The following is a 13526-nucleotide window of genomic DNA, read 5'->3' as shown; positions in this document are numbered from 1 at the left end:
GATAACCTGCCGTGATTGTGAACTATATTCTACTATAAACCGTCAGATATGCCTAAATACTTTTTTTTCCCTTTTTCAAACGGATAGCCCCATATGGACCAACACAATTGGCTTTCCTACAAGACTGCGGTCACAATTTGGTAGCCATTTCCTAAACTATCCTGGTTAAGGGTAACAGGCCGACAAAATCCATCTGCTACTCGGTCAGTCTATGGCACAACGGAAACTGCCACTCCGTCACAACCTATCTGTCGTCCTTCGGCTCGACGGCTGGGTGCTTCTCCAGACCAGTGTTGTGCTGAGATGTACTGCATGCACCTACACGTAGTGCCGGTAGAGGGCGACAAAACGCAACACTTGCCACTTGCTGCAATTACACTGAAGGGATAGTTCACACAAATTAGAAGGTCTATAAAGTTTAAGGTCCAATTAAAACGATTTGTTTACTTCTTCAGTTCACTTTATTGGCCTTTGGAGGAATATGTCTCACATTATCGAGGACTGACGTTACAAAAGACAATCAATATTTACAGACAACAGGTCATACAAGTGACATGAATAACTAAGCAGAGAACATCAGGAAGTAGAGTGTCTTATTGATACCTAATAATGCCAGCCTTTATTGCTATAGACCAATAAGAAATTACAGTGATATCAACATACATTATGATTATTTATGATTACTTATCAATACCATATGCATTTCGCTGCAGCTAGCGACTGGAACGAGCTGCAACTAACACTCAAACTGGACAGTTTTATCTCAATCTCTTCATTCAAAGACTTAATCATGGACACTCTTACTGACAGTTGTGGCTGCTTTGCCTGATGTATTGTTCTGTCTACCTTCTTGCCCTTTGTGCTGCTACCATGTTTTGCGGTTGCCATGTTGTGTTGCTACCATGTTGTGTTGTCATGTGTTGCTGCCTTGCTATGTTGTTGTCTTAGGTCTCTCTTATGTAGTGTTGTCTGTCTTGTCGTGATGTGTGTTTTGTCCTATATATATATATATTGTCCTATATATATATATATATATATAAGCCCCCGTCCCTGCAGGATGCCTTTTAGAGACTGCCTTGGCACTTTGTTTTGGTACACTAGCCAGATGACATGAGGTCCATCGAAAAGACACTAAGCCGCATGGCCTTAGACCTCTGTAGCTCAGTTGGTAGAGCATGGCGCTTGCAATGCCAGGATAGTGGGTTCAATTCCCAGGGCCACCTTTACATAAAATGTATGCACGCATTAATGTCAGTCACTTTGGTTAAACACATCAGCTAAATGGCATGTATTATTGGACTTGACATAATAATGGGAACTTAACAGACAGTATTATAACAGAGAAACTATTGAATTTGATTAAACATCTTTCAAGACCAGAAGTGAAATGAGCTACCTAGCGGCTCAGAACGAGTGTGACAGAGACCAACATGATGGAACAGAGATACGAGGAGAGGGATAGAGGATGGCCCCTGCTCGCGGCGGTGGTGGTGGTAACTATAGGTGGAGTCACGGTGATGCTGTTCTCAGTGATGACATTGGTGACTGGTGGCTGGACAGTGGTATCCACTGTCACTCTGATGGACCTGAAACAGGTCCCCACGTTCCCTGCGCCATCCACCGCCACCAGCTCTACCTCCGGGGAACAGCAGGAGGCGCTGTAGGCTGCCAGAGTCACGGTCATATTCCCCGCACCCTCCACCGTGGTGGTGGTGTTGAGGGTTCCGTTGCCCTGGCGCAGGGTGACGCGCTCGATGCCCGTCCCATTGCCGTCCGTCAGGTTGGCAGAGAGCTCCCACATGGACAGGCTGCAGTCGTCAGAACAATTGGCTGTTACGCTGACCACATCGCACACCGGACGGCTGAAATCTGTCACCTGCAGGGGAGGGGAAAGAATTACATTTTTATTAGGATCCCCATTAGCTGACGCCATGACGTTAGCTAGTCTACCTGGGGTCTGATACATTTAAAAAGACACTAACCTTGGAGGAAAGACATGAGTTTTCCTTTTAATCCCTTATGTCATTCTAGCCTGGGTACCAGTCTGTTTGTGCCATCATTCCACTCCCTGCTACTGCATGTCATGACAAGGAATGGAATGTTGGCACAAAAAGATCTGGGACCAGGCTACTGTAATTCTACCTGTTCACCCAGAACAGAGAAAAAAGAAAAGCAGGCCAACACAGAAACTAAACACCCTGTGTTCCTCAGAGTTACCGGTGAAACAACGGAGAGGCGCAGGACGGCGTAGTTGGTGTCGGTGGCCCCGGGAGACTCAGCCTCGATGGTCAGGGTGACGTCCGTGCCCGACACGGTGTTGGCGGGGGCCGTGAGGGTCACTGTACCGTTGGCACTGACCCCGGTCACTAGCGTCAGGGTTGTAGGGGAAGAGGAGGGGAAGCCCCGGTCATTTGTGGCCCGGATGGTGAAGGATCCGCCTGTCCCGTTGGTTGTCACAGTGAACAGGACTGAAAAGGGTGTTCCAGGCTCCAGGTCACTTTCTGCCTTAGCCTGAAACCAGACAGAACACAACAGAACGTTCAGCCTCAGCCTGAAACCAGACAGAACACAACAGAACGTTCAGCCTCAGCCTGAAACCAGACAGAACACAACAGAACGTTCAGCCTCAGCCTGAAACCAGACAGAACACAACAGAAAGTTCAGCCTCAGCCTGAAACCAGACAGAACACAACAGAACGTTCAGCCTCAGCCTGAAACCAGACAGAACACAACAGAACGTTCAGCCTCAGCCTGAAACCAGACAGAACACAACAGAACGTTCAGCCTCAGCCTGAAACCAGACAGAACACAACAGAACGTTCTTCCTCAGCCTGAAGCCAGGCAGAACACAACAGAACGTTCAGCCTCAGCCTGAAAGCAGACAGGGAAAGGGGGATACCTAGTCAATTGTACAACTGAATGCATTCAACTGAAATGTGTCTTCCACATTTAAGCCAACCCCTCTGAACCAGAGAGGTGCGGGGGGGCTGCCATAATCGACATCCACGTCTTCGGCGCCCAGGGAACAGCGGGTTAACTGCCTTGCTCAGGGGGGAAAATGATTGATTTTTACCTTGGGGATTTAATCCAGCAACCTTCCGGTTACTGGCCCAACACTCTAACCACTAGGCTACCTTCCTCCCACAGAACTTTCTGCCTTAGAACACAACAGAAAAGTCTGCCTTAGCCTGAAAACCAGACAGAACACAGCAAAACAGTCTGCCTCAGCTTGAAACTAGACAGAACCCAACAGAACGTTCAGCCTCAGCCTGAAACCAGACAGAAGACAACAGAATGTTCTGCCTCAGCCTGAAATCAGACATAACACAGCAGAACATTCTGCCTCAGCCTGAAACCAGACAGAAGACAACAGAATGTTCTGCCTCAGCCTGAAATCAGACATAACACAGCTAATAACATAGATTTTTGTGTACTCACTACCCAGTATTGGTAGGCTACAAGTTTCCCCAGGATACCTCCCAACACTAACCATCACAGGGTAAAATGAAAAAATTACCAGACCCAGTGTCAAGGAGCAACTTCAACAACTCTGATTCTTGACATTTGACCTTGGCACTCACCGTCACCATAACAGTGGAGGCTCTGAGGCGGGTGGAGGACTGTCTCTGGAAGCTGTCTGGTAATGCCCTGGTGGTGGCGCTGTTCTCTCCTCTCAGACGCACAACAAACTCCCCATCTGGGATTCTGTCCATGGTAACCAGGAAGTCTCCGCTGCCGACTGATTCCAAGGTTCCACTGACCTCCCCTGACCCCGAGGCCTCAACCAGGGCCACCTCCGTCAGACTCACAGATTCACTCCCCGTCACTGACACCAGCAGGGTGGCATTACCGCCTAGGGGCGGAGAAATGTGGAGTTTAGGAGGTAGCTAATGTATAAGTAGCAAATCACATTATACTTAAAGGCTGCGATAGAAACTTGTAAGTAAAGAACCAAAAAGTTAGGAGTGTTAAATCAACGTCAATGTTAGGAACCACGATGGAGGAACTGATCTACATAGACAGCATTTTGGTGCCCCTGTAAATATCCACCCTGCGTCACTGTGCTCTAACTGGTAACAAACTGTTTGTTTAAATCCTGACTCACTGTCACGCCCTGGCCATAGAGAGGGTTTTGTTCTCTATTTTGGTTAGGCCAGGGTGTGACTAGGGTGGGCGTTCTATGTTCCTTTTTCTATGTTTTTGTATTTCTTTGTTTTGGGCCGAGTATGGTTCCTAATCAGAGACAGCTGTCTATCGTTGTCTCTGATTAGGAATCATACTTAGGCAGCCTTTTCCCCACCTGTGCTTTGTGGGATCTTGTGTTTGTGTAGCTGCCTGTGAGCAGCCCAGAAAGTCACGCTTCGTTTTCTTCTGTATTGTTTTGGTGAGTTTTCATATTTATTAAACATGTGGAACTCTAAGTACGCTGCGCCTTGGTCTACTCCTTTAGACGAACGTGACACTCACCAGCTTGAGGACGGGACTCTAAAACAGCAAAGGCTGGATGAGGTCCCTGGGACACCTCCACAAAGTCAAACAGGAAGTCGATGGCGCTCTGACCTGGAAAGAGAAAGTCAAAGAGCTCTTTGACCTCTGAACATGGAATAAAAGCATACGCTCAACAGTTGTTAATAAAGAATTATAGAGTTTATTTGAAAAATCTCTGAAATTGTGCAAGGCGCAAACAGTTGTAGGTACTCCGTAACAATGTGTTACCCACACACTTCACCTGCCAACCTAAATACAATGTTAACACACTGTTCAGCACACTATTACAAATGGTTGCTCACTTGCCTAATTTCTATGTAATATGCCCTCCAGAAAAGCCAACGTTGTCGCACTCACCTACGACCTTCAGTGAGTAGGGCACAGTTGACGACACACTGATTTCCCATAATCCCGCTTGGCTGTCCAGCCCCAGTGTGAGGAAGTTCCCCACGGTTTTAATCGTTGCCAGAGACCCATTTACCTCCCCGCTACTCTGGGACACACCTGTGGGATGACATCACCATAACCATAGCAACAGAGGTGGGAATTTGCCCCAAGCTACAACAGAAATAAATGTCTAATGATTTGAACAGAGTGCATGTTTGTGATTTCTTAATACCAGGAGGGTAGCTCTCCAGGAACAGGGTTGGAGTTAAAACCTACAGAAGGGTATCTCTCCAGGAACAGGGTTGGAGTTAAAACCTACTGGAGGGTAGCTCTCCAGGAACAGGGTTGGAGTTAAAACCTACAGAAGGGTATCTCTCCAGGAACAGGGTTGGAGTTAAAACCTACAGGAGGGTATCTCTCCAGGAACAGGGTTGGAGTTAAAACCGACAGGAGGGTATCTCTCCAGGAACAGGGTTGGAGTTAAAACCTACAGGAGGGTAGCTCTCCAGGAACAGGGTTGGAGTTAAAACCTACTGGAGGGTATCTCTCCAGGAACAGGGTTGGAGTTAAAACCTACTGGAGGGTATCTCAACAGGAACAGGGTTGGAGTTAAAACCTACTGGAGGGTAGCTCTCCAGGAAAAGGGTTGGATTTAAAACCTACAATAGGATGTCTCTCCAGGAAAAGGGTTGGAGAGACCCGGTTTACATATATCCAGGAAGTCCTATTGAAATCCGAAGACCAATTTTACAACAGAGACTTTGTGATGAGAGATTTTAATGTCAATGAGACTCCCCTGGTTAAATAAAAATGATAAATGATAAATCTGTGGAATACCTGAGGGGCTGGTGAGAGTGAAGGAGAGGGAGCTTCCTGTAACATAAGCAGTCAGGTTTCTCACAGACTCATCTACAGTGAAGGAGAAATTATCAGCCCTTCCTGGACTCCGCACAGCCTGTAGAATGGTCACCTGAAAGAAAGAAAGAAGGAGAGGAGATAGAGAGAGAGAAAGAGAGATGGTGGGTGAAAAATGGCAGATGCATCTTTCAGAAGCAACTCTCCCAGGGTGACATGTTGCTGCACTACAGAAGCCTCGTCTTGGAACATGGCCATTGGGGCTAGGCTCGGTCCAACATCACAAGGTTGGGACAACGTCTTAATAAACGAGTGAAAACTTTTGAAAATAAATAAAATCATTGGACCAGTGCTGATACCTTGTTTAGAATTGTTCCACATTTATGCAAAGAGTTATGGAATATTAGAACTCTCTTGTCCCAACCTTCACATTGTGGACCTAGCGTTACCCTAATGTTTACTATTGGTGTCAAGGTTACCAATGAAGAGCTGGAGGATTCCACAATGATGCTGGTGGCCTTGGGCAATTCTGTCTTGGTGACCTGTATGGCCTGGCCACCTGAGGCCTGGGACAGCTCCATGTAGAGCTGGGAGTCTGACTCTACCATCCGACTGTGCTGGACCTGTCCTTGGCCCTGGTCACTAGCCCTCCTACGACGGAGCCCCAAAGAGCCAGTTAGGAAGAAGGACACCTGGGGGGCGGGGCGGGGGAAGAGAGAGAGGATATATAGTGAAAAGTAAAGGAATTTGATGATCTCTCTACGATTGTGAAGGTCAATAAGTCCAAAGGCAATGGAAAAGACAGAGGAAAATGTAAATATTGCCGGTTAATGTTGCTTGTGACATAAAGTATAACAAGGCCCAGCTACTCACCACTGACTTAGTGCGTTCTATGAGAGCGATCACCGTGCCCATTAGGTTCAAGTCTTTTGCGGGGGCATCGGTGAAAAGGAAGATCTCTGAAGAGGGGGGTGCACCAGTTAAAGCCACCTGTAGAAAGCACAGGGGACACAGTCACACTAGCACACCACTAGAATGTATTGGGAATGCATTCTGTGTTGAACTGGCAGCTGGAAGGCAAATTCAAAAATACAAATTCATAACAGTTATATACAGTCTTATTTGGGTTGTACATGCCTGTCCAACACTACAGGTTTGTCAGTCACTGTACCTGAAGTCCTGATAGACTCATCTCTGGGAAATCCCCTCCTCCAGCAGCACTCAGTGCATTGATCTCTGCCTTAAAGACGTCTGGGTCCGTGGTCCGCATCAGGGGCCCAAAGTCTTGTGGCACAAAAATAATAGGATAGGACAAGGTCCATGTCATATGTGTTATCCATGTCATGCGCGTATAAGCCTTTTCAAACTATTTAACCTTATGTATTAGCAAACATATCATGACGTTAGCGATAGTCAAAATCTGTTACATTTGTGACCGTCTAAATCATTATTTGGCCCATTTAAGCAGCATGCGTCCCTCCTACAGACAAGGGGAGAAGGGCTAGGTAAAGGGCTCCATTTTGTTGTTCTGAACATATGCAATGTGTCTGCCTCTGATGTAAAACAAATGTTTGACTTCCACACAAAATTACTTCCTTACCTGTTTTAGGTTTAAGGAAGTGTGTAGGTCGCATTTTTTTATCATAGAGCTATGAGAGTTTAGATCCGCCTGCTTGAGACAAAAATCAGCGATTGCATTGTCATGTCCGTGCGATGAAGCAGTCCAGCTGGATAAATGTTTTTCGAAGGACCGCCCCTTTGACGTAACGTTGCAGTGAAGTGATATAAATGGATGTAATGATGCAGCCGAACCACCAGAGGGAGGCAAATACACATGAATTCAACAGAGGACATTTACACGGTCCTAGGAAGGTCTAGATGGCTGTCTTCTGATTTATAAAACAGTAGAAAATCAATAAAATAAGTCATGTAAACATTACCATATTTTTTTCTTATTCGAGTGTCCGATTCCAGGGACTGTCAGTCAGCCAGAATGCATCATGGCTGCACCGCAAATCACACCCTGCTCTCCACATTGTGCACTACTTTGGACCAGGGCCCATAGGGTACATGATACCATTCGGGACGCATCCCATCTCTCACCTGGGTCATTGAAGGGGACCAAGATGTAGGCTGAGGGTTCGTCTGGCGTTCCTCTCTTGCTGTCGATGATGAGCGACGTCGTCTCCCTTACCGCTGCGATGTCGTCCGACATGCTGCCGGTGGTGTCGATCACAAAACACAGAACTCTAGATCCATTCTTAGAGATCCCCATCATCCTGAGAGAGTGAGAGAAAGAAGGAGAGCGAGAAAGAAGGAATCTCTTTATGTTTTGTGCAGTGCAAAAGTTGTTGCAGATGTGCAGCAGGGGCAGAGGCAGATAAATGTGCTTGAAGAAAAGGACTAGGGCTAGGATGGACTGTAAGTTAGGTTCAGGACTTTTTGTTCGATGAGCCCTGGCTGTCCCATGGAAAATCAAGGGTGGAGGTTCCAGCGGAGGGCGGCATTCTCCAAAAGTCAGAGAAGGAGGAAGGCGAAGGGTTTGGGTTTGTCTTGCCGACCAGAAGGCATGGGGTTGGAATGCTGGCCACCAGGCGGCATCTTGGAGGTTGCACACTTGCCACAGGAGAGGTACCCGAAGGGCATGGCATGCTGGTCACACAAGAGGAAAGGCACGGGTGTGGTGCGCTGACCACTTGAGAGAGAAAGCCCGGAAGTTGCACACTGACCACTAGTGATGGAAGCCTATGGGGTGGAACGCTGACCACTGGAGGAGAAAGACCCTGGTGTGGCACAGTGGCCACTTTAGAGGGTAGACCTGGAGTTGGTGGCCCGCTTGCCACAGGAGAAGGGCCTGGAGGTTGTGGAATAACCAAAGGCTGATGCTGAACGTGATGGGAGCTTGATGGAGGTGATGTCTGCTGTACCAGCTGCTCCAGGAGGTCGCCACGGGATGGGAGCTTATGTTGTTTGTCTGTATTGTCTGGTTGGTTGTTGATGTCTTTTAACATCTCTAGGAGGAGCTGGTATTGAAAGGGGCTGAAGAGTTCTGCCTGTGTTCTGTGTGTGTTTTGAAGGCATTTGTGGATGACCCCTGCACCTTCTTCTGGTAGGTTGTCTGGTTTCATGGCAGCAGTCTTATCCGGCTCGAAGGGCCATGAAGAAAATAACTAGCCTAGGGTGGACTGTAAAGTTCGGTTTCGGGACTGTTAATACCGCTATGGTACATCGGTCAGGATGTTAGAGGAATGAGCAGGAATCAAATGCTTGATTTTATTGCACACACAGATAAATAGAGCACATTTGGTTGTTTGGAGGTTATGGAATCGCTGTGTACTATTTTACCTTTAACTTGTTATATCTCTTTTTATATCCATGTCCTCAGTTTGATAATAATGTCCCTTAGTTGTGTTTATCCTGGCAGTGACCTTAGTTTATACATGTTATATGTTAAGTCTATTCCCCATTGTCACCTGGCACTGCTTTGTCATGTCTGCACTTTTATGTGTTTCTAAAGTTTCCTTATTAAATCTCCAGACCACCACATCCTGAAGCACACACTTGTTATCCACATCAATCCTACACTACATGGCAAATGCATGTGGACACCCCTTCAAATGAGTGGATTCGACTATTTCAGCCTGTATAAAATCGATTACACAGCCACGCAATCTTCATAGACAAACATTGGCAATAGAATGGCTCGTACTGAAGAGCTCAGTGACTTTCAACATGGCACTGTCATAGGATGCCACCTTTCCAACAAGTCAATCAGTCACATTTCTGCCCTTCTAGAGCTGCCCTGGTCAACTGTAAGTGCTGTTATTGTGAAGTGGAAACATCTAGAAGCAACACTCACTACTGAGTTCCAAACGGCCTCTGGAAGCAACGTCAGCACAAGAACTGTTCGTCGGGAGCTTCATGAAATGGGTTTACATGGTCGAGCAGCCGCACAAAAGCCTAAGATAACCATGTGCAATGCCAAGCGTCGGCTGGAGTGGTGTAAAGCTCGCCGCCAATGGACTCTGAAGCAGTGTAAACGCATTCTCTGGAGTTATGAATCACGTTTCACCATCTGGCAGTCCGACAGACAAATCTGGATTTGGCGGATGTCAGGAAAACGCTACTTGCTCCAATGCATAATGCCAACTGTAAAGTTTTTCATGGTTCGGATTAAGCCCATTAGTTCCAGTGAAGGGAAATCGTAATGCTACAGCATACAATGACATTCAGAAATGGTTTGTCAAGATCGGTGTGGAAGAAATTGACTGGCCTGCAAAGAGCTCTGACCTCAACCCCATCGACCACCTTTGGGATTAATTGGAATGCCGACTGCAAGCCAGACTTAATGCCCAACATCAGTGCCCGACCTCACTAATGCTCTTGTGGCTGAATGGAAACAAGTCCCGCAGGCAATGTTACAAAATCTAGTGGAAAAGTAAAAGAGGAGTGGAGGCTAAAGAAGCAAAGGGGGGGACTAAGTCCATATTAATGTCCATGATTTTGGAATGAGATGTTTGACGATCAAGTGTCCACATAGTTTTGGCCATGTAGTGTATTTCCAAGGTCTTACAAGCAACAACTCAACACATCCATCCTAACTACCTACAGTGCACTTGGAAGTATTCAGACCCCTTCCAATTTTCCACATTTTGTAATGTTACAGCCGTATGCTAAAATTGATTAAATACATGTTTTCCCTCATCAATCTACATACAATACCCCATAATTACTGTGAAAACAGGTTTTTTACTCTTTTTTGCAAACGTATTCAAAATAAAAATCAGAAAACCTGATTTACATAAATATTCAGACCCTTTGCTATGTGACTCGAAATTGATCTCAGGTGCATCCGGTTTCCATTGATCATCCATGAGATGTTTCTACAACTTGATTGGAGTCCACCTGTGGTAAATTCAATTGATTGGACATGATTTGGAAAGGCACAAACCTGTCTATATAAGGTCCCACAGCTGACAATGCATGTCAGAGCAAAAACCAAGTCATGAGGTTAAGGAATTGTCCGTAGAGCTCCAAGACAGGATTGTATCGAGGCACAGATATGGGGGAAGGGTACCAAAAAATGTCTGCAGCACTCTAGGTCCCCAACAACACAATGGCCACCATCATTCAAAAGTAAGAAGTTTGAAATCACCAAGACTCTTCCTCGATCTGGCCGGCCGGCCAAACTGAGACATCGGGGGAGAAGAGCCTTGGTCAGGGAGGTGACCAAGAACCCAATGGTCACACCGACAGAGCTCAAGAGTTACTCTGTGGAGACGGGAGAAACTTCCAGAAGGACAACTATCCCTGCACCAGTCCACCAATCAGGCCTTTATGGTAGATTGGCCAGACGGAAGCCACTCCTCAGCAAAAGGCACATGACATCCTGCTTGAAGTTTGCCAAAAGGCACCTAAAGAACTCTGAGACCATGAGAAACAAGATGCTCTGGTCTGAGGAAACCAAAATTGAACTCTTTAGCCTGAATGTCATAAGTCACGTCTGGAGGAAACCTGCCACCATCCCTACGGTGAAGCATGGTGGTGGCAACATCATGCTGTGGGGAAGTTTTTCAGCAGCAGGGACTGGGAGACTAGTCAGGATCGAGGGAAAGATGAACAGAGCAAAGTAAAGAGAGATCCTTGATGAAAACCTGCTCAGGACCTCAGACTGGAGCGAAGGTTCACCTTCCAACAGTTCAACGACCCTAAGCACACAGCCAAGACAACGCAGGAGTGGCTTCGGGACAGGTCTCTGAATTTTAGAATAAAGCTGTAATGTAAGAAAATGTGGAAAAAGTAAATGGGTCTGAATACTTTCTGAATGCACTGTAAAGATCTTACACGCCACACCTTCTTCCAACCCTAGACCTTTTGTTCATGGTCCTTTGAGCCGGATGCCATGACCCTCCACAACAGTGCTTATATGATCAAGTACAATTCCCAACCGTAGGAAGTCTGTGTCCCCGGCAGCCCCTCTGATGTCCTCCAGCAGCTGGCTGGTTGCAGCCACGGCCACCTCTGCAGCTGCAGTGTGCCAGTTGCCATGGCTGGACTCAAGTGAGTCCTTGTTGATCCCACCTGTAGGCTCCTGCCTGCTTGTCTGGTCCGATAAGCCCCCATGGCTGCACTTCCCTGCCAACCGATAGAGATTATCAGGACAATACGATGGTGACTTACAACCGCCGTCAGGATCTTGTATGTTATTACATTGATGTTTCTTCTCTGCCAGTCAGTCAGTATGCTACTAGCCTGGTCCTACAGATGCCGAATCTTAATTTGATCATCTTGTTGTTGCAGGAATTTTCCATGCAAACTTGTAGAGATTTCAAGATTTAAAAAAGCTTCTAAAGTTTGTAATTTCCAGTTTAGACTTGATTTACCCCATCGTAACCACTTCAAAATAATTATATTAATTATAATCCACATAATAATTCACATTTCCTGTTTCTGCAGGATTATTTTCCTGCTGTGAGAAACTGGGTCAAATTAAGATAAGGCATCTTTAGGTCTATTCTGTATGTGTTTTAGCTAACTTCTCATTTTGCTGTTGAGGAGCTGTATAAAGCACATTTGACCAAAGCACATAGAGACATAAAACTAGGTTGGTATGCTATTGCTATGCTACCTCCGGTCAATTCACAGTGTAAATCTTATTAAATTCAGATTAGTGACTGACTCTACCTTTTGGTTTGATGGAAAAAAAAGGTTCAAGGCTAAAATATCCCGAGGTCAGCTTCTTGTCTCTGATGATGTCTTCTAGGATGTTGTTCTGGCAGTCTTTACCGACACAGCTCCGACATGTGGGTGTGTTCTTATCTGGTGGATAGAGGTTTCACAATATAAACTACATCCTGGTACTTTGCTACACAACACTACTTGATCTAAAACAACTTTTGATGTAAAACACCACTACATCACCTTTATTAGGGCAGTATGTTGTGACTGCATAAGGCATCATTACATCACCTTTACTAAGGCAATATTGTCACGTTGGTATAAAGGGATCTGGAGACAGGCGCAGGAATGCGTAATAGGGGTTTTTACTTCCCAAATTACAGCGTGCCGTGTAAAGGCATGGGGACGAAGACCAAAAACACGTAACAAAAACACAGGGTTGAAACCCAAACAAAAGCATGAGGAGTACCTCGAATAAATACCTCAATCACACAATGATCATCACACGGGACGAGACCCGTAATCATCTGTGCAGTACATGCGACACGAGAGCCAAAACAACGCAGCACAGGTACTCACACGCACCAACGGATATAGTAACAATACTCAACAGGACAATGGTGAACAAAGGGCACACTTGTACAATTAATAATCAAATGGGAATAGGGACCAGGTGTACGTAGTGACAGTTCCGGAGGACGAATATGTTGTGACAACATACAGTGGGGGGAAAAAGTATTTGATCCCCTGCTGATTTTGTACGTTTGCCCACTGACAAAGAAATGATCAGTCTATAATTTTAATGGTAGGTTTATTTGAACAGTGAGAGACAGAATAACAAAAAAATCCAGAAAAACGCATGTCAAAAATGTTATAAAATGATTTGCATTTTAATGAGGGAAATAAGTATTTGACCTCTCTGCAAAACATAATACTTTGACAAGATCCTTCCGTGTAGTTCTGGGCTGATTCCTCACCGTTCTCATGATCATTGCAACTCCATGAGGTGAGATCTTGCATGGAGCCCCAGGCCGAGGGAGATTGAAAGTTATTTTGTGTTTCTTCCATTTGCGAATAATCGCACCAACTGTTGTCACCTTCTCACCAAGCTGCTTGGC

At 45.9% G+C, this 13526-nt stretch overlaps 1 protein-coding gene across 1 annotated transcript; it reads right to left on the bottom strand.

Moving 5' to 3' along the window:
• Positions 1–438: 438 nt before the first annotated feature.
• On the bottom strand, positions 439–12935 carry LOC106594115 (von Willebrand factor A domain-containing protein 7). Its single transcript, XM_082973825.1, has 13 exons — positions 12878–12935; positions 12415–12549; positions 11679–11865; positions 7834–8009; positions 6902–7014; positions 6604–6720; positions 6210–6422; positions 5713–5845; positions 4846–4992; positions 4468–4560; positions 3582–3853; positions 2218–2511; positions 439–1876 (listed from the first exon to the last, which is right to left on the bottom strand). Exons 1-13 carry the CDS (start codon positions 12933–12935, stop codon positions 1397–1399), a joined length of 2418 nt encoding a protein of 805 aa, XP_082829951.1. The 3' UTR covers positions 439–1396.
• Positions 12936–13526: the final 591 nt, after the last annotated feature.

Source organism: Salmo salar, chromosome 04 (genome assembly GCF_965601325.2).
Source record: "Salmo salar chromosome 04, fSalSal1, whole genome shotgun sequence".
Lineage (NCBI taxonomy): Eukaryota > Metazoa > Chordata > Actinopteri > Salmoniformes > Salmonidae > Salmo > Salmo salar.
Note: the sequence above shows the minus strand (reverse complement) of the source record. Positions and strands in the feature narration are given on the sequence as shown.

What these genes read in the sequence shown, in the direction of transcription:
- LOC106594115 (XM_082973825.1), bottom strand. Translation starts at nt 12,935, where the DNA reads ATGATTACGGGTCTCGTCCCGTGTGATGATCATTGTGTGATTGAGGTA. An exon ending in CTACTCACTGAAGGTCGTAG is followed by an intron (nt 4,561 to 4,845) that starts GTGAGTGCGACA and finishes TTCTCTTTCCAG; the next exon opens with GTCAGAGCGCCATCGACTTC. An exon ending in GCCTCTCCGTTGTTTCACCG is followed by an intron (nt 1,877 to 2,217) that starts GTAACTCTGAGG and finishes CCTCCCCTGCAG; the next exon opens with GTGACAGATTTCAGCCGTCC.